General features: G+C 30.9%; 2 protein-coding genes, 2 long non-coding RNA genes and 1 other non-coding gene across 8 annotated transcripts; 3 read left to right on the top strand and 2 right to left on the bottom strand.

The window, feature by feature from the left end:
* Positions 1 to 654: 654 nt before the first annotated feature.
* On the top strand, positions 655 to 3,990 carry LOC111291162 (uncharacterized). The gene is made up of 3 exons (XM_022882780.2): positions 655 to 993; positions 2,678 to 2,732; positions 3,154 to 3,990. The coding sequence occupies exons 1-3, from the start codon at positions 838 to 840 to the stop codon at positions 3,519 to 3,521; spliced, it is 579 nt and encodes a 192-aa protein (XP_022738515.1). The 5' UTR covers positions 655 to 837; the 3' UTR covers positions 3,522 to 3,990.
* An 839-nt stretch (positions 3,991 to 4,829) lies between these two features.
* LOC111291066 (RNA polymerase III subunit RPC82 family protein) lies at positions 4,830 to 10,575 on the bottom strand. Of its 4 annotated transcripts, none has more exons than XM_022882619.2 (15): positions 10,417 to 10,575; positions 10,144 to 10,291; positions 9,791 to 9,909; positions 9,458 to 9,545; positions 9,137 to 9,288; positions 8,499 to 8,651; positions 8,316 to 8,423; positions 7,445 to 7,556; positions 6,770 to 6,913; positions 6,647 to 6,684; positions 6,463 to 6,555; positions 6,258 to 6,341; positions 5,690 to 5,761; positions 5,461 to 5,610; positions 4,830 to 5,199 (listed from the first exon to the last, which is right to left on the bottom strand). In XM_022882619.2, the coding sequence occupies exons 1-15, from the start codon at positions 10,483 to 10,485 to the stop codon at positions 5,086 to 5,088; spliced, it is 1,644 nt and encodes a 547-aa protein (XP_022738354.2). In that variant the 5' UTR covers positions 10,486 to 10,575; the 3' UTR covers positions 4,830 to 5,085. The 4 variants fall into 4 exon arrangements, 3 of the variants coding, with proteins under 3 accessions (XP_022738354.2, XP_022738355.2, XP_022738356.2); XR_016346276.1 differs by lacking the exon at positions 4,830 to 5,199 and adding an exon at positions 5,829 to 5,857 and having other exon boundaries at positions 5,470 to 5,610; XM_022882620.2 differs by lacking the exon at positions 5,690 to 5,761.
* A 46-nt stretch (positions 10,576 to 10,621) lies between these two features.
* Positions 10,622 to 10,693, top strand: TRNAC-GCA (transfer RNA cysteine (anticodon GCA)). The gene has a single exon. It is a non-coding gene; the product is annotated as a tRNA-Cys (tRNA).
* An 880-nt stretch (positions 10,694 to 11,573) lies between these two features.
* On the top strand, positions 11,574 to 13,896 carry LOC149516021 (uncharacterized). Its single transcript, XR_016346680.1, has 2 exons — positions 11,574 to 12,367; positions 13,413 to 13,896. It is a non-coding gene; the product is annotated as an uncharacterized LOC149516021 (long non-coding RNA).
* On the bottom strand, positions 11,667 to 13,397 carry LOC149516022 (uncharacterized). Its single transcript, XR_016346679.1, has 2 exons — positions 12,608 to 13,397; positions 11,667 to 12,406 (listed from the first exon to the last, which is right to left on the bottom strand). It is a non-coding gene; the product is annotated as an uncharacterized LOC149516022 (long non-coding RNA).
* Positions 13,897 to 21,431: the final 7,535 nt, after the last annotated feature.

Genomic DNA, 21,431 nt, shown 5'->3' with positions numbered 1-21,431 from the left:
TATCATAACTCTCTCTTAAGATATTATGATATTTCTAACACATTTTATATCAAATGATATTAATTTTACAATAATTATTTCCTTTTTACGTTAACCAATTTTTGATTAATTTTTTAAAAATATTATATTATCTTGTTCTCTTTTTTAAGAATTTTAAATTAAATTGTATTTATCTGTTAAATTTTTTTTTTTTATTTAATAAATAATATTTAATGTAATTAATTAAAATTAGATTAACAGGTTAATAAATAATTAATTATTTTTATAATTAAAAAATTTAATGATTTATATTAATTTTTTATATTTACTAGTTATTCAATAACTATACAATAAAATTAAAAATTTTAAATTTATTGTCGAAGTTTCCTTATTTATATACGTAAAATATATAAAATTTTGTATTGATGAAAAGTTTTAAACCTTAATAAATAATTTTTATTTATTATTAATTAAGAATGAACTTAAATTTTAACTTAAATTCACGTTTATTTTCTATTTTGATAAAATTTAAATCAATGAATAGTTTAATAAATTTTTATATTTAAATGGGTTTAGATTTAAATAATAATATTAATCTTAAATGAATATTTAACTAAATTCAAATATTATAAATAATAAATAAATACAAATACAAATTCTTAAAAAAAACCAGTATTCACTCCTTTATTATCTCTAGTTACAAGGAACACTAACGATCTCTACTATCTCTAGTTATTCGATCCGTTACCGTCTCTTGTTATACGGTACACTTTACCAAGGCTATCGTATAGGTATTAGCACAAGCCATAGACCAAAACATAGAAAAAGGAAAAATCAATCCACTGTTACTAGAAAACAATGGAAGACGCGAGAAACAACCCACCAAGCGAGACTCACGTAAAAGAGACATCCAACAATAAGAGAAAGCTCTCAGTCTCCCACAATGAGGATTTGCAGAACTCCTACTACAAAATCCGTGTTCTTGTCCGACAGCTTCGACCACATTTTATTCAGGTAATCATATATACTTACATCATCTTTCGCGGTTGAACCGACTTTCTTGTTGGATTTGGTTCTTCTGTTTCGAGTTTTATACATGCTTGATGGTTTTTTTTTTTATTGGAGTTTAATGATAGTTTTAAGTAGTTTCAGTGGATTTTCATAGTTTTTTTTGTTTTCTTTTATGGGTTTATTTTGTTTAGGGGTCGCTTTTATCTTTCTCTTTGTTGTTTCTTGTTGAGTAAGCCGGAATCTAAGAGTGCCTCTTGAAGGGTCAATTTATATTTATATTTTAGATACTAATACAAAAAATGATACAGGACTATGAACGATAATGTGGGTCCCGAGCATACTCCAAACAAGTCATATGATATACCATGAAAGCTTTTTAAGTTGAGCCAAGTGAGACAGAACCAAAAGTGCCATTTTTACTAGAGTTGATCATATGCAAAGTGTTTTAGTGTTCCTTGATAGCATGAAATGGGGTTAATAAGCAGTGCTATTTGTCCATATTTTTTACTTGTTCCTGGAAACATATTTTTGAAATCCAAATAGTTACATCCCAGGATTCAATTTGGAGAGGCCAACTATTGATTCTTAGTTTAGTTTCAATCCTCACATGATGATTTTTGTTTCATATTTGACGGAAGTGCTAAATGTGTTGCAGCATAACGAAGCTCTTTTTAGTAGCTTAGAAAAGGGAATCTTGCCTTAATTGAAACTAATAAGCAGCAGGTTATATGTAAAGGCGTAATTGATCGAGTTCGAGCTGATACAATATTAAACTTGAGCTCAAACTTAATTATAAATTCGAGTCTCGAAACTTAGCTCGTGCTCAATCGAGTTTTATTATTTTAGCTCGAATTCGACTTGAGGTAAAAATCGAACTATTGAAGGTCACTCGATTAACATAAAAAAATAAGTTCAATTCTTATATTCGACAAAAACTTGATTATTTGTGCTGAAGTTTGAGTTCGAGATATTTTATTAATTAAAATAATTAAAATATATTAAAATATAAAAGTTTGATTAGGCTTGTGAATTACTCAAGTTAGGTACAAAAGTACTTTAACTCGATTCGATCTATAAGTTGAGCTACTCGAACTCAAACTTGATTTAATAATAATTGAGTTAAATTTAAGTTTATTTGAGTCGAATTCAAATAGCTTGCGAGTACTAATGTATTATTTACACTCCTAGTTATATGCACATCTTCACCTTGTGGTCGCTTGATTAAAAGATCTTAATCAGATATACTAATTAGAACAATTAAAAACAAGGAGAAAAAAAGGTCATATTGTTCATCTTCAGAGCCAGCCCAATGATCCTTGAGACAGATTATTACTATTAGTATTAACTGCATTGGATAAGTTGGCATCCCCTGCTTTAGTTTTCCTTTCTTCTTCATATGGAGCAGACTTCCCTGGAGGTTTATTATCTACATCCTTATATCCTCTTTATATATTCTCATAGTTATTGCATGAAAAATTTACCAATTTGCTACTGTTAAATCAAATATAGTTTTCAGTTGCTGGCAACATTATGGCAGCTCTAAATACCTAGTACTTTATGCGGTCAACTCTTTATTTTAGTGACTAAAGAGCTTGTCATATATTTTCTGTCAAGTGATGACTAAATTGAATATGATATAATGAAGAGAAGCACTGACTTGTTAATTCGTTTACCATTTTCTATGTAGGTTCTTCAGACACCTGACTTCAGAAATTGCAATGCAGCTCATGAAATTAAAAAAAGTGAGTTCTTAAAGTTATATTAAATTTGGTTTAGTATGGCACTTAAAACACCATTTTATTTTTACGGGCAACTTTCTTCTAGGTGTATATTCTTGCCTGTGTTTAGTTTGTAGCCTGCTTTCCATAGGCTTAACGTGACTTAATTTTGTCAAAAATTTTGGAAATACCTTCCGAGGGTTCTGCTATAGACAAATTATATTTTTGTTAAGCTAGTTGGAACCTGAGGATCTGTGTGGCAAATAAAAGCTGCTAGCAGCTGAGCATCGTACTCATATTGTTCTGATTTTGAACTAAAAATTGGAGATCTGTAAGATTACTGATATACTTACACCCAAGCTTCTCTCATGGTAAGACATGAGAAGTTTAGTGAACGGTTTCAAATGTATACATGGTAATACTACATCCAATTTGTCCTTTGCAGACTTGAAACTTGTTTTGGATTTATACAAACAGATGATAGCGGAGACGGACCCACCTGTGAATGTTGTGACAGAACCGCAAACTTTATCTGGTGAAAATGTTTTTGAAGAACAAGACCCTGACAAAGTCCAAGAGGGAAAAGAAGCAGAGCTGCTTAAAACTGAAGATTGTGCAGAAAAATCAACAGATATAAAGCATCCAATGCCTTGTTCTAGCTCAGAGTGGAAGCTTAATGATGACCAATTTCGTGGTAGCTATATTGTGGGCGGATCAGTCTTTGGTTGGAATTTCATCACTTATGGAGGCAGTAAACCAGTTTACTATGGGCTAACAAAGGAGTCATATCTAAATAGGCAGATGAAGTCGTAATGATGGCTTGTGCTTTTGACACCAATCCGTCCTGATAATAAGAAGTCACCTTTTGTGGTGTACAACAAAAATTTTGCAATGAGATAGCCATGTTGGAGTGGCCATGAAAAATCAAGAAAGGGTCCTCTGCCCGGTACATTTTTTGAAATTTTGATTACAAACTGAACAGATTGGTCATTGGTGCTTTATGGTTTACCTAGATGAACGGAAATTTTGTTACTATAGATTTCATTTCGATCGGAGCTTCTCTGTGTCATTTTGCCTATCAAACGGTTTATGTCTTTTACAGTTTACAATCCCCCTTTTCGTTTCCCACCGTTACCGATATGTAAGGGTTAAATATGGCTTATGAACCATCATGAACCTGGTTTATTAGAAGGATTTGATTTGCTGTTAAATTTCCACTTTTATTTCACTAGGTTGTCTATATTTCACATATTTTAATGTTTTTTTTATATCACTGCTGTTCATTATTAATATTTGTAATTAGGGGTATAAATGAACATAGCTTTTGATGAATTATTCATGATCATGTTCAGTTTTTGTTCGTTTATTAAGTTTAACAAATGATTTTAAACAATAATTTTATATTTATTTATTATATAAATTGAATATGAATAGAGGTCTATGTGGTTCATTTATGTTCGTGAATAAATTCATTTAAAGTTCGTTCGTTTATTATTTTGTTTATAATAATATTAATAAAATTATATTTTTATCTTTTACTGTAATTTTTAAAAAAATTTATTTATGTTTATTTGAATTTTTTTATATTCATTTAAGGTTTATTTGTTTAATTTTGTTTAGTTATAATTTATTTATTATTCATGAATATATTCATTTATATATTTTCATAAACATATTCGTTTAATATTAATAAATGAATTCATTTAACTTAATTAAACTGAAACATGAATCAAATACAAATAACTTATTATTTAGATTAATCAAAACTGAACGAATAAAATAATTTTTTTAACATGCACAAATGTTTTTTAAAAGTAAACAAATAAATCACATACACATGTTTGTTTATTCGATTCTACTCATATTCAATTTTGTCTCAGCCTTATCTTCAATCTCTCTCCCACTCCACTTGTAATCATAACTCTTCACCATATTCAGTTTCTAACGAAAACTGATTCTTCAATATGGTTTACAACCAAAGTTTGTGGCACTTTTGACATTATTGTTTAGCAAGTTACTTGTCACGTGTTTGATTGCCTCTTTCTTTTTTTGTTTCCTTTTCCTTGGGTTGGGGCAGAAGATGTATGCAAAACCAATGTGATTTCTGTTGGATAACATGGATTAATGAAAGAACAACGATATTTATAAACCATTGCAGATTCCAGTTGAGTTGATTCAATCGAAAGTACACACGGACTCATTCTTTAAATTAAAGGAAATATATATATATATATATATATATATATCTCTGTCCTGAACACTTAGAATCCCTACAGGACCAAATGAAACGACAAAATTGTTAAGACTGATACATGGTGGAACAGCACATCCCTCCATTACTCAAGGAAATGGCAGCAGCGAAGCTTGCTTAAGTAACTCAGAAGTCATGGAAAAGCATGATAGCATCGTCAAGCTTCATATGTGATGATTCCAAGAGTAACCTGACTTTTCTTAGTCGGTTAACACGTTTATCTTGCGGGATATTCAAAAGCTGGAAAATTCACCATAGTAATATATATTATTAGTATGAGAATAGTAATATATATTATTAGTAAGAGACAGTATAGAACTTTTTCTTTTGTTAATTACACTCCAAGGCAAGGCAAGGCAAGGCAAAAATTAACAACACATGAATGAGGCTATTGAAAATCTCAACACTTCCAACATTAAGAATATGCTAAAGCAAAGAAGGTATAATGATATGTTTCTGCAAAAGAAAGACACACAAGAAGATTAATTGTGCATAACAAACCTCCTTTTCTTGTTCCAACTCATGAGCCACTCGTAGGCTCAAATTTAAGGCAGCATGGAACATCTCATCTAGTACATGCTCCTGGAGAGTGTTCTTATTCACTTTCCACAACAGGAACTGTGATTGTCTAACTCCTGTTAGTTGTAATTTCTGCAGGAAGAAATAAGCATTATCGTGAAAATGAATTTAGACTGTTTAAACCATTGTCCACTCAATATGGCAAACTTACATAGTAAACTGCTTTTTTTCCCCCTTTTTCCTGGATGACTAGCACAATACCAAAGTTCATAACCAATTGATACTGTAAAGACATTTAACTTCCACAATTAACTATGTAATTTCTTTATTGCAAAAAATTACACATATACCTTATGCATAGCCCAAGATAAACATCAATCTGTGAAAAACATAGCTTCAATCCTATTAGTACATAAACATCTGAGTATCTTGCAAATAAAGGCTCTTTTTCAATTGCATTTATTGATTCTATTGTTTGCAATCACTTAAGATGGATTCCAATTCATTTAGTTTTAAATTGTGGAATATTAAAACAATTATAAATTCTGATGAAAGCCTGTCAGACTTGAAATTGACTTCATTAAGTTGACCTTTTTATTAGTTTTGAATTTCAGTTAAATGTGTATAATATTTATTTATTCCAAACAACAAACTTAATTTAACGGAATCCAACATAACCTCGTTAAAGCAATTTGTCGCAAAAGTTAAGAGGTGTCAGAAAACATACATAGTTATTTTGCTATGCTTATTCGTAGGACACACAAAGAAAAGGTTTGTACCTCCATATGCAAATAATCATCCTTCCACAGTTTATAAAGAATTTTTGGCGTGTCCTTCTTTTCAACAAAAGTGGTATCTGCAATCTACAAGATTAAGAAAAACAACAATTCCAGTGCACTAATAAGATTCTTAAAACCACAGACTATATATCTTGAATAGCAACAGCAAAAGTCTACAGGGTTATCTCCATCAAAGGATTGATACCTTATCAGTCTCAAGCAGGCGACCACTGTTTAAAAGTAACCGGAACATTCTATATGCATCCCTTCCATATCTTTTCAACACAATAGATTCCACCTGCAATATAAGATATGTTACTGGCCATCCATCTAGCTGAATGGAGCATGAGCAACTCAAATATTTTAATCAACACTAAAATCAAAAAGACCTCCTCATTCTGAGCTAGTTCAATTATTTTCTTGAAATCTGTACAAGAAACAGTAATGTGTCACCAGAAATATAAAACAAATTAATCAGCCAAAACAAAGATAGAGTGAGAAAAAAGGCATACCAATACTGTATGACTCATTGACTGCTTTTACAAAGGGTGGACAACTCAACTGAACAAGGGACGCTCTAACACGATCAAAGGTTATATTACGACCTTCTTCACTCTTTATCACCTCTTCATATATGGAATTCAGTGACAGTGGAACTGTAAAATGCAGTTTTATCAATAATACAAGCAACAATCAACAAAGTTGCACAAACCAAAGGCACAAAACCCCTTCCCCCTTTTTTCTTTCCTTTTTGCTGAAACTTAGTCGATTCTTTTGCCAAAACAGAATTCCTGGCTTCTTAAATTTGCAACCCTAGCCTAATTAATCCAAAGTAGCTACCTAAAGTGGCTTCTGTGTAGCCTATATTGTTTAGTCAACATAGCCAAAGCATCTTGCACCTCCTCTGTATAAAAGGCTTTTCACATATTAATTAAGATTATTTCAAAAACACACTTGTGGACACATTAGTACTTTTTTAAAGTAAAAAAAGAATCTAGGACTATAACTGCAAGTTATAATTTCGATAAATGACAGAATAACTCCAATTCTTGCACTGATACTGTATTAGATCCATATTTGCATTATAGAAATTGAAAAATATATCCGAATATGATTTTGGCAGCAAAATAAATACATAATTGTAGGTGTTCAAAGGTAATTAGCAACCATATCGAAGATTAGCTAACCTGAATTCTCTGTTTTAACTTTCTTCTCTGCACCTCTAGTTGCTTCCAGCATAGCACCCAAGACAATAATAGCTCCATCATCCAGGTGCGCCCTCACATTCTCGATGCAAGCCTAGAAATTACACAGAACTTCACATTCATTCAATAATAACAGGTAGGAAAATAATTTAAGTCTTACATAATTGAAGGGACTGTCTAGTGAACCCTTGAGGTTTAGATGATTTCTTCACCACCTTGAGCTTCTCTATTTTTCTAAGGAGCCCAAGAAAAAAGAAAAAAAGAAGAAAGAAAAGAATAAAGCAAATAAGGAACAGCATGCTTTCTTTTCTTTTTGTTCAGCAAAAGGCCATGGCATGCTAATTTACAAACTTTATACAGATTAATGAGATCTCTAAAAATCAGATGATTTATATCTAACATTTTTTGTTAATTTTTGTGAGCATATTGTTAGTGGTTTTTATATGGGGACACAAAGTATACTACATCTAAAGACAATTTTCTCTCAAAGAATTTTAACCTGTAAGAAACTAGAAAGGGCAAAAATACCCTAAATGCAACAAGAAGAAAACACGGAAAATCACTTAAGTCAAATGAAATTCATCAAAGACTTAAATGCTGAAATTTCCCAACAGCATGATTCTCTGGAATAAGGCAATACAGCTAGTATATCTTTCATGAATATGCGTGAAATGCAATACTTAGCAACCTTTGGCTAATTCATATTATCACCACTTCATAACTTACAATAGGATTACACATGAATAGAATGAAGCATATTATTTCTAGAGTGATCAACAAAATGCTTTTGTTTCTACTTTCTTTAAACATATTCAAAGTATAATTCAGATGACGAATCATAAGGTAAACCAACCTTATGCCTAAGACGCCGTATAAATTCCTCGAAATTAGCACGCCAAAGAACAACTTGGTCATCTGTAGTCCCACATTCTGTCTCTGACTCTAAAGCATCACGCTTGCGCTATAAAAGATGGAGAAATTTCAAATTAGCATATGAATAAACCTAGTCAGTTCAAATGATATGTTTTATGCCAACCTTCTCGCCAGGTGCCATGCCAGAGGAATTGCTCTCATCCTTCCCTCCATCAGCAGCACATTCGGTTTGTGTTACAATCAAAAATCTTAAGGCTTCAGGAGGTGCAGCAGCTTCCAAAACACGTTGCTCTAACGTTTCTTTTTCTTCAAGTATCTGCAGTATAAATTTTAGAAAGTTTCCAACAAAGTCATATTTATTCAGGATAAAAGTTAGATGGTGCAAGCTGATATCAAGAGGCAATTTACAGTAATTAGAATATGAATGACTGCAGTACTCCAATTATATAATTTAATGCCTGCCTAGTTAATGTGACAACAGCTTTCTGTAAATCCACATGGACATAACAGAAAATTTTACTCACAAATTAGCAAAACCAAAGTAGCTAAAATCTAATTAAGGATGCATTACACATCAGCATCTAGGGACCAAAACACTTCAGGAAGATGATCTTTATTATGAATTACCGTTTCGTAAGTATGTTTCAAAAGCAGTCCTGAAGGATAGAACTCTGCTGTAATAGACTTTGATTCCAATAACAATCCTCTAGTGATATTTCTACCACCAGAGAAAACCACTTGCCTAGTCCAAGTTTTGCACGAAAGCAATCTCCAACTAGTATGACATTAATCAACAAATACCTTGGCAGACTTAGGACCTCGCTTCCTTGCAGAAGCTTCTTCTTCAGTTGGTTTTGTGAGAACTGGCTCAGAGGCAGGGCATCGTTCAATAAAATGAGCATTCAGTAACTTAATAAAGGCTTCTCGTACAGCATCTAAAATTGCATCATCTCCTGGAAAATATATAACATTTATTAAATGGACGTGAATAAATTCCCCTATGGGTGTATCACTTAGCTCAGATGCACTATCTAATCAATCCCCAGTTCCTTTCAACCAAAAGAGTAATGTTTGCCAATATCCAAGAAAGAGAAAGAAAACAGGTAATTCTGAAAGAGCTGCCTTCATTTTGACCCGATTTTGCTCGATCAGACATTTGTTTGAGGGTAAGCCTTCCATGGAGAAGCAAAGCCTCCAGAAGTTCAACACACTACAAAAACCAATGCACAAAATGTAATAAAGTTAAAAAAAGAAAAAAGAAAAAATCTATATTTATTTAGGCCCCATTTGATTGATGCTTCTGCTATTTGCCTTTTGTTTTCTATTTTTTAATTTTTTTTCTTTTTGCTTTATATTATTTAAAAAAAAAAAAAAACAAAAAACAAATAGCAAAAGCATCAACTGAATGGAGCTTTAGTCTTATTCTCACATTGTTAGTAGAAATGAAGAGTTTACTTGTTTATCAAGTTTCTGGGAGACGATAGTCAAGAATTTGGGAAATCTCCAACGATGGATTATGTTATTGAACAGCGTTATGTACTGAGTATTAAGTTTTGCTCCATCTCCATGATCACCTGCATGTTCCATTGCAAATTATTTCAAACAATCAAATTCTAACAAAGGAAGCAGATTAACGAATTCAATTCCATGTTGAGCATTAAAAGTAACTGCAATACCCATTGCCCACTTAATCCAGCCAAAGCGAATTAAACCTTAACCCTCTTTTTCCCATATTCTTAGTAGTCAAACAGAGAATAAACAATTAAGAAAAAAAAGTATAAATTTGAAATGAAGAAAGATGGAAGAACCAGGTTGTTCGAGAACGAACGCTTGAACGCAATTGTGTTGAATTAAGACAAGTAAGCTGTTCTTGACTTGAGAAGAAGTGAGCTCCGTAAACCGGACTATGGCTTGGAGATTTAACGGTCCTTTCCGGAGAAGACACTCACAAACTTTCTGTACAAACAAAGCAACGAAATTAAACTTAATACTATTATTACCGTATAAATAATTAAATATTCATAAATCTATATAATTATAGGTATAAATTGAATGTTAAGGATAGAAGTAGATTTATTTACGGCGACGAGATCGCCGAAGTGAGTGGTGATTAGATTGACGGCGTATTTGATTCCGTACTGAGTCACCATCTGACGCCGGTTTCTTTGGTTTGCTTCTACTAGGAGATTGAGAAATAGAAAAGGCACGCGAGACGGGAAGGTTGCGAGGGTTTCAACTTAATGATAATGAATATGTATAATGACTCTTGCTACGCCAAATGAAAAAGGGTCTATAGCTCAGTGGTAGAGCATTTGACTGCAGATCAAGAGGTCACCGGTTCGAACCCGGTTGGGCCCTTTTATATGTTGAATTTCATTTAACAGCTATTGTATTTTGGGCTAAGTGTTCTTTTGGGCTTTCAACTAAAATCAGTATCTATATGGGCCACGTTCATTGTTATTTAACAGCTATTATATTTTGGGCTAACAAATTTTATGATGTTTGCAACTAAGTTCCGTATCTATATGGGCTACAAACTGGGCTCTCAGCCTCAGGCCATAACCGTGCTTACAGAAGAAAAAAAGGAAGTTTCTTTATTATTGCTTAAATCTTTAGTATTTATAAAGTGTGCAATTGAGTTTGGGTTTGTTGTTATCAAAGTAACATTAACAAGTGAAATTGAAATTTTCAAACAAGTGACAAAATGAAACAACCTTCAATTTGAAACAACTTTAATTCATTAGGTTTTCTAGAATTCCATAAATTCATTTTTTTTTTTTTCAAATCCTCAATTTTCTATTGCCAAAAAGCAAAAGTTAAATTTCAACATCAAATAAAGATAGACTGTTAACAATAAATGAAATGCAGGCAAGCAAAACAGAAAAGAGAATACCTTTCTTTTAAGGTAGATTTTGGTATCTTAGAAAAATCATCATGGTAGTATAATTATAAAATAATTTTATTATCAAAGTAATCCTAACACTTATAATTTGAAATTACTTTATTTAGTTAATAATTATTAATTCTTAAAAATTAAAGATTACTGTATTTGATATTATTAAAAATCAAACATTGTATATTATAATAGTTATATATATTAATAATTTTAATATTGTTGAAAGATAATATTAGTAATATTTATTTATTTTATAATAAAATGTAATTAAATTATTATATTAATAAACATATTTATTGATAGGTAAATTAATTTTTATAATATAAATTATGTAAAAAAAATATTTGAATTAGAAAATAAAACCAATTTATTAAATTTATAATAAAAGAAAAATAAAAAATTATATTTTATATAAAATATTAAAAAAATAAAAAATATGATAAAGGTTTCTCATCCTTTTGTATAGAAGTTACATCACCTTTCAAAATAATAATTTGATTACTTTTGAAGATTCATGATTAGTTTCAGTGTTTTAAAATCACCACCACATAGGCTCAACATAGGATCACAGAGCGCTTAACAAATATAGTGATCTAATCTTCATGCTTTTTGGATTGACCACTCCATGACAAACACGAGAAGTTGAGTTGATAGAAACGCCTCCGCCTCCGCCTCCGCCTCTGCCTCTCACCTTCGGTCTCCAAAGTCCGAACCCCAGCCAATTCAATCAGATCTAATATCAAACCCTACCTGCTTCTACTATTAAATACAAGAGTCAATCGAGACGAATGGCCTTTATTATTATTATTTTTTGGGCCGAGCCTTAGCTTTAGCCTAATTTGTGAGAGCAGACGTCCATCAGCCCGATGAAACTTGAAACCCTAATTTACATTACACTAAGCTACTTATAAATTAGGAAGTATACTTCGTTCTCATGCCACCGACGTTGATGCTGACGTAGCTTCTGCTTTGTCAATGATAGAGATGCGTTATCGGGCGTGGCGGTCACAGAGGTCTTGAGGGACGTTCACGAGGTAGGATCATTGGGGAAGACAGATGAAACAGGCTACAGCAGGAGCCTTACAGTCTAGGATAGCGACGGAAGCCTCGCGGGAAGGACAAGCATTACTACCCTCGTGAGCCATCTCTGATTAGAGTTTTCTTTTCCTTGATTTCTGATTGATTTGTTTCAAATAACACAAGAAAAAAAAAATCATAAAACTACCCAAAAACCAAAAACGAAAATGAAAACAAACCCTAATATTACCCAAACAAGAAGGAAATAAAAAAACTTCATACTGTTTTTGTCACCTTTCATACTGTCCATCTAAACAAAGATTTTGGTCATGTTTATGTTCTTAATAAAGATACTTAACTGTGTTATTTGCTTCTTAGCTTGGTGGTCAAGGAGGCTTTAAAGAGAGCATGAGATCCTGCGTCGTTCGAATTAAGTTTGGTCTTAATCAAAATTATATACAGCTTTTTTTTTTCAAATCTGAAAATAAAGATAAGAGAACTGAAATTTTCACTTTTTTTTTTTACTTAAGATTATAAAAAATTAAATATGAATCATTAAAATTAAAATTTTAATATTTTATTAACTTATAAAACTAATGTTTACATCACTTATTCTTTCACCTAAATAGTAAAGTAAAATTAATTTGTAATGTCAAAACAATTGGGCACTCTTAATAACATATATATAGAATTTAATTAAGTTGCAAATAAAATTAAAACTCAACAGGTTCTATTATATGTGAGTGGTTAACAGCTTTCAGCCTTAAAATTAGGAAAACAAAGAATTTTGATTTGGGGAGATGGTATCAGGAGGACTAAATCTAATATTGGCGTTCAAACTTTCCAGTCTCCAAAGCATCGCTATGGCAGAAACTGTATGTAGCTCCGTGGTCCAATATTTCAGCTTTGACTCGGCAAGCAGAGACTGAGACTAGTATTTGATTTCTCTCCTCTCAGGTGTAAGCCAGAGTTACAAAAACTGATCATCACCACTGATTTTTTTTATTCCTTTCTCACACAAACAATGGAAGCCGATATCATTATTACCAATAAGAAATGTGAAATAGAAGGAAATAAAAAAGAAGTTTGATAATCAAAGTGGACAAACTACTAAAGTCGGGAGGAGAAAAATAGAAAAATGATTAGGAACTTTTGCTATTTCAGTTGTAAAGAAGGAGAACAAAGAGACCCCACAGGTAACGGATCGAGGGAACATTTCGATGCAAGTGCATCAGAGGGAGATCATGCGGGGCATGTGCGAGTGGTGTGGGGTGTGACTGTGAGTGTGAGTGTGATGTGCCCTCAAATATCGCTTTGATAGCTTTGAGTCTTTGACCTGATCACCACCACCACCACCACCGTCATCAGCAAGCAGTCCAGCAGCACATAAGGCTTTCATTTTGTGTGCGTGTGGAACTCTTCTTTGTTACCCTGAAGAAGAACCTGTTCACTGTATTGGGCTGAGACAAGAAATCAGTTTGATGAGCTTCTGCACTGCCCAATTTCTTTCAAATCATTGGACTAACGAATTTCTTCTCCATTCTGCTTGTGATGGGAAATGGAACTACTTTCCTTTTTCCTGCTTTTTTCTTAGTGGCCGCACCTTTCATTTACTAGTGATTCTAACTAATTAAGTATATTTTCCTTAGGGACAACATCGCAACCAGTCACCAAATTACTTGTCAATTTTATTCATCGATTATAAAATCTCTATAACGAATAGCTGTAATACACCGAGAATATATAACTAGCAAGTATGCTAGTGAATGAAATAAATAAATGGTGTCCCCAAGCCTTTAGCCTAGTGGTTAAAGGCGCTTGAGGAGATATTAAACCAAGTCCCCCTTCCCTTTCCTTGTACTAGGTTTTTATCTTTCGATGAACTAAAAAAAGATAAATAAATAAATGATGGGTGGGTCGGAGAGGTTCAATGCACTTTCTTCAATTTCTTTCTTTATGTTATGGTTTATTCCTAGCAAATACTAATACGTTTTATATGCATGATCCGAGACTACAACTGTTTAATCCATTCCCGTGACTCTTGACGAGAAATCTTGGGTAAATTATAGAATCGACTTGCCTAGCCTATCTTTTTCTTTTTGGTTAGCACTTAGCTGGTATACCATACAATTCTTTTTAGAATTTGGAAGAGAAGTCCCATACTCCCTCCTAGAACAGTTTCTTATTAACTTAATGGAAACTTTCTAACGATATGATTGAGAATGGAAGTCTATATCCACTCTGAAATGTTTTTAGAAGTTTTTAGAGGCTCGCGCAAGGGGTCGCGTAGGGAGAGTCACGCAGGAGGGGAGGGTCGCATAGAGGAGGAGGGAATTTTACTGACCAAAACTATTGACGGAATTTCATTGATAATTATGTCAAAACTTTAAAAAAAATTCTAAATTTACAATTTTCACAAAAAAATTATCAATAAATGGGATTTTTTCTACGGCAAATTTTCATCAATATAACTTATTTCTCCCATTTCTCTTGTAGTGTTAGGAACCCTTAGTTGGTATCGAATAAGACTCTAAAAAGTTGTAGTATTATAAGGATGATAAAACTGATCCAATCATGTTTCCATCGCTTGAAAAAGAAAAAGGGATTGGACAATAAATAAGAAATTAAATCCGAAGCATATTTCTAGGGGAAAGTTGCTATCGTATTGATGGACCCCAATTGCCCAACTGATGAGGCCAAACTGGTAAAATGAAATTTGAAGATCAGCTGAGATTTCATTTCAATGAGCAATCTCGCAATTGTGTACGGCCTTGAATACATGTCGACTCCGCATTTATGGCTGAAAAATGGATAAAGATAAACAACAATAAAGAAGAGAACGGAAAAGGGATTGTGTCTTTTTCTCGAGGACTTGGTGTTCAGTTTCTACCCAACAACATTAGCTGTTTGATTGTAACTCTTACCTGCCTTAAAACCTTATTGAATCTCGTTATCTTTTCTGTCCTCAATATCACTCGCAGGCCCTTATTTATAATTAGCTTGCGCATGTGTCCTGATCTAATTGTCATGACAATAAAATTAATATGGAAGTGAAAAAGATTATATAAACTACAAAAGAAAAGAGAGAGAGGATGTGGTGTTTTGACAGAAACATGTAAAAGCAACGTGTGTTTGCTGCCTCTTCGTTGATTGCCAGCCTCTTACATTGGGAGCCAACGCTACGTTACTTGTCCTACATTTATTTGTGTGCTTGGAATTAAAATAAACTAAACTTTTTTTTAAATAAATATAATTTCAACTTTATGATTATTGAATGAATAAATAACCAAATAAATAATAAAAAAGTTAGGTAAAATCTACATATGTATAATGATTTAATTAATAATTAAAGAAAAATCAATAAACAAACGAAATAAAATCAATATAAAATTAGATTGAATCAAGGTATGTAGAATGAAACATAAAATTTTGAGTTCAATAATCTCCTATTTAACTTTGAAACAAAACTTCATCCAACATTGAGAAGCGCATGTATAAGTTGCAATTTTTTTTTTTAAACCATGTGTGTTTATTGAATTAATTAATAAATAATAGAATGTAAAATTTTAACTTGAAAAACTTTTAAATTCTAATAATTGAGATATATGCACCGAAAACAACCAGTAAGTATTTATATCTAGCAATATTCAAAATGACAGAATTTTTTTTTGTGTTTTTTAAATGTATGAATGCCAGTACGTTAAAATGCCTTTTCTACAGAAACAATAGTTTGACAAGTCCATTGATCATCGAGACAGAACGTTTTACCAAGATTGGACAGCAAACCTGTCGTGGGTTAGAAAGCGACTGCATCAACCCCCTAACCCTTCCAGTTCCAGATTAATTAATTGTTTGGCGCATTGTGCACATGCAGTGTAAACGTTTAAAGCTATTTTCAAAAATACTACTCTAATTGCTTTTTTGGCAAGACATCGATCCATAAAGAGATTTATGAATTGAAAATTTTTAGATTTATAGATTGTTTGCCAACAAAAGATTATAAAAGTTCAAACTTGGATACTTTGCATACAGATCCTAAATTTTAACCACTTGCATCAACCCTTAGTGATAAACTTTAGTTGTTTTTTCTTGCATATTTTTGTAGGTTTACCACTAAATATACTGGAAAAAAATGCTGTTATTTGCATTGCATTGAGTCATGCACATATGATACAACTACAAGCAATTTGTTGCCTAACTAGCTATATGATTCATTGTTGCTAGTTTGGTTTTATTATTAACTGTATCGGTCGATATGCTCCAGTTATATTAAAATACAGTATATTTAAGGCTAATCTTTCATAACAAATTTGATATCATGTAATAACAATTATTTTAGTTTGCTTTAGGTGGTTTTAGAGAATGATGTTGGGAATTGAAGTTTGAAATGTGGAAATTAACTACAAACAGAAAAACTCATAAAGAAAATAACTCACAAGGATTTGAATAATGATAAAATATAATTATTAGATTAAAAAGGATAAAAGTTAACCACCAAAACTAGACATTAAAGGATACAGAAATACTACCCTAAGGAATCTAATCAAGGATACAGAACAATAAAAGTTCACCATTATAAAAAATCTACCTAAGAGATACAAAACTTGAAGAATAATCTAAATAATTGTTTAAAGATAAAAAAAAAACTCTATTCTGCCTTTTACTAAAGAATAATAGAAAATATATAAGCTAGGAACATCCCTCCAAGCATGAAAACTTTTAGATTGCATTGCTAGAATAGTGCCTAAAATCTTGAGATTTGCATGTGAACATAATCTGCCTATTTACTCCTACAGATTACATGATAATGAACCTGACCATAATCTCATCTATATTCATGCTCTTCTTTTTCAACCAGTGTGAATGCAATTTTTATATTTCAGCCCACCTTATTTTTGTATTTATTTAGTAGATTTAGACCAAGGATAGGCCAATCTTATTCTTGGATAAGTCTACCTTAGTATTAGTCCAAATTGTATGATGTGCAAATACTTTGGTGTCAATCTCCTCTAGTTGGCAAAGACTTGTCCTCAAGTCTGAACTAGTATTCTAGTCATAATAGGATGATAAATCAGCAACATTGAAGATGAAAGATACCTCATATCAGCCCATCTTATTTTTGTATTTATTTAGTAGATTTAGACCAAGGATAGGCCCATCTTATTCTTGGATAAGACTGCCTTAGTATTAGCCTAAGTTGTATGATGTGTAAATCCTTCGGTGTCAATCTCTTCTAGTTGGCAAAGACTTGTCCTCAAGTCTAAACTAGTATTCTAGTCATAATAGGATGATAAATCAGCAACATTGAAGATGAAAGATACTTCATAAGTGTCAGGAAGCTCTATTTTGTAAGCATTCTCTCTAATGCGTTAAAGAATTTTAAATGGACCATTTACCTTAGGTTGTAATTGTTAAACTTCCTTGGAGAAAATCTCTCTTTGCGTAAGTTAATCTACACTCAATCATATTCTTATTTTACATGTTTTCGATGCATGATTATTACTTTTTTATATTTCTCATTTTGCTGTAAAATCTAAGCTTTCACTTGTTAATGCAATCGTTTGATACCCTTAGCTATTTCTTTTGTATCTCCACTAAATTGTTGATTAGTAAGGAAAGGAACTAAATTTAGAAGATTGATTAGATTCTTACCATATACCACCTTAAAAGGATTACAACCAGTGGTTTGGTTTGGTTTGGCGAACGGTTGTAGGCAAACTCTATTTGAGGTAAAATAAGATCTCACTGCTTAATATTCTTTTCTATGAAAAAAAAAATCAAACACCTTTTACTAAATTTGATTTCATTCTCTTTTTGTAGCCAACTCAACTTTTATGGTTTGGAGTGATCCACTGCCTTGAAGTCTAATTTCTGCATCATAAAAGTAGAAATAATATTTTCAAAACTACCGTTATCAATCATAGCATCACATACCTTATCATGAACAATGCTTTTAGTGTAGAATTTATTCTTATGCAACCAATCTTTGTCCTCTACATACATATCACTCATACTGTATTGTATAATAAGTGAGAATTCAAGATCATTATAGGTCTCCTTAACACCTTGTTCAAGATCCAGGGGTGCTTCAATAGGTTTTCTTTTAGCATTTTCAAGATCTTCATTTCAACCAACGTAACTCTCTTGATATTTAGACATTCAAAATGTATATGTCCAACTCATTGGCTCTTAAAGTCTTTTTGGGTTTGAGTGTTGACAATACTAGATTGTGTTTTATAAGAAATGACTCTTTCTTTTTTTAGGGGTAAATTTGAAGGGAGTTTGATAGAAACACTGGTCTTAGATGTGCTTTCTTTGTTAATGTATTCTTTCACTGAAAGATTCTTTTGCTTTAAGTTATGGAGCCCAAGGAAGATGTTTTGCTAAAAGTTATCTAAGAGATACTTTCTTTTCAACTCTCGTTTCATCTTTTCTCAAGTTGTAATTTTTCTCTTACCTTCTCTTTCTCTTTGTTTCTTCAAATTTTTCCACTAAAAAAATGCATGCTTTTTGAGTTTAATGGCCACTAGCTTCACCTTGCAATGTTCAGGGGTATCATGGTATTCAAATATACGTTTCACTATATGTAGCCAATTTAAAATTTTTTTTCAAACTCAAGAATCTCTATCTTCGGATTGAATATGCTAGGTTGAAGTTGATTTCTGCATAGATAGTCTCTGACTTACCATGGGTGAGATAGGATGCTATCATCAGAATCGTTATTGTTTTTATGGTATGAATTGGTTTCTCCTTCACCTTTTTTGTTCTTTCTTTATTGCCTTCTTATCTCCTCAATCTCTTCTTGGATATACAGCTGATGTTTTAGTTGAAGGATCTATTACCATATCTCTCATATGAAGGCATCATTTGGGTCAACATTGGTAGTTGCTGCAACGTTGGTGTTAGCTTCAACCTCTTCTGCTGGTGCTTGATGATGACAACCTGCCATAGCTCTGATATCAATTTGATGTCGAGAATTAAAGTTTGAGATGTGAAAATTAAATGCAAACAGAAAAACTCACAAAAAAATAACTCACAAGGATTTGACTAATAGTAGAATATGATTATTAGATTAAAAGGAATAAAAGTTCACCACCAAAACTAGACACTAAAGGATACAAAAACATCACCTTAAGAAATTTAATTAAGGATGCAAAATAATAGAAGTTCACCACTCTAAAAAATTGACCTATGAGATACAAAACTTGAAGAACAATTTAGATGATTACTTAAGGATAAAGAAAACTCTATTCTACCTTCTACTAAAGGATAATGAAAAATATATAGGCTAGAAATATCCCTTCAAGCGTAGAAACTTTTAGATTGCATTCCTAGAATAATGCCTAAAGTCATGAGATTTGCATGTAAACATAATAAACATATTTACTTCTATAGATTACATGATAATGAACCTGACCACAATCCCATCTATATTCATGATCTTCTTTTCCAGCTAATGTGAACACAATCTCCATATTTCAGCCCACTTTATTTTTGTATTTATTTAGTAGATTTGGACCAAGAATATGCCCATCTTATTCTTAGATAAGTCTACTTTAGTCTCAGCCCAAGTTGTATGATGTGTAGATACTTTGGTGTCAGTGAATTTTGGTGGAATAGCTTGTTTTCACCAGTAAGTGAATGTAAAATATGTTTTATGATTTTTACCTTGTATTCTGTTATTTAGCTATTTTTAACCTAATAAAAATAAAACTAATAAACAAAATAACTCTTAAAAGTTAGGTTTTTTATTTTTTACTACAATTTATTTTTTAAAATTTTATTTTTTCAAACCAAATTTTATAAGTATTTCAAAAGCAATTGTGCTCCCTCTTTAAAATTTAAGAATCCTGAAGTCAAAATTAATTTTTTTTCGTCTTTATGATTTTATCTTAATATATTTTTTCATGAAAAAGAATACTTATTTAATGTCAATAAGATTAAGTGTTTAAAAATATTATGATAAATTGATGATATTAGTTGTTATACTTTTAAACTTATTTATTTAGTTTTTTAAGATATTATATATTTATTTTGTATATTATTAGTAGTATTATTTTGTATAAATTCATGTATATTTATAAATATATTTGTATTAAACTAAAAATTCAAAATAATATGTCAAAATAACTGGTATCGACATATACATTTAAAAAACATGAAACATTGTACGATATAATATTAACAACCTTAATATGATCACAAATTACACACTAAATTGTAGGGTCAAAAATAAATTTTGCTTTATATAGTCATTAAAATAAAAATATAATTAAATTTGTATGATAATATAAAATTTAAAAGTTTCAATTTAATAAGTTGTATACTATTTATTGAAATCATTATCTAAGTAATCTATCATTTTTATCTTTCATTGAAGTTTGAATCAAATAAGTTTTATATGCTAATACCATTACTAATATAAAGAGTGTTTCACTATGCATTAGTATTTTCTATAGTATAAATTCTTTTTCAAAAAATTATCTTTTTTTAATTATCGTATAATATTAAATTTTTTATTTTACTAATAATTAAGTTGTTATTGTAAAATCTAAAATTATTTGCTTTTATAATCTACAAATTTATAGTGTTATCATTCATTACAATATTATGATTTTTGCAAAAAGTAAATTAATTCTTTAATTTCTCTTTTTTTTATTTTACTAATTATGTTTTGTAGGGTTTTTAATAAAATTAAAGATCCAGATGTTTATTCTTGGACTATGTTGTTATCTTAGTGCACTAAATATCTATTTGGATGAGTAGTGGGATTGAAAATAGCAGTGGAAGTGAAATTAATTACTGTAACGATAAAATTAAAATCAACAATGAGATATATATTTGGATGCAATAATAACAATGGTGTTGAGATGAATTATAATGAGAAAAAAATGACCATTAAGGATATTGACTAAAAATTATATATAATAAAATTTTAAGTTATTTAATATTTATTAAATTATTTTTAAATTGACTAATAATTTTGTTAATAAATAATTAAAATTTATTTATTAGTTTATTATATAATTAATAAATTTTATTTATAGTTAATTTATTATGAAAAAATACAATTTATTTTATATTAAAATAACAAAATTAATTTATAATTTTTAAATAAAAAATTAAAATTAAAAATTAAAAAAAAGTTGAAAATTATTAACTTGAAGGAGATAAATGGAAAAC

The sequence above is a fragment of the Durio zibethinus genome, chromosome 11, assembly GCF_047325235.1.
Source record: "Durio zibethinus cultivar Kanyao isolate XHJ-2024 chromosome 11, ASM4732523v1, whole genome shotgun sequence".
NCBI classification, from domain to species: domain Eukaryota; kingdom Viridiplantae; phylum Streptophyta; class Magnoliopsida; order Malvales; family Malvaceae; genus Durio; species Durio zibethinus.
This window is presented reverse-complemented; position numbering and strand designations above follow the sequence as displayed.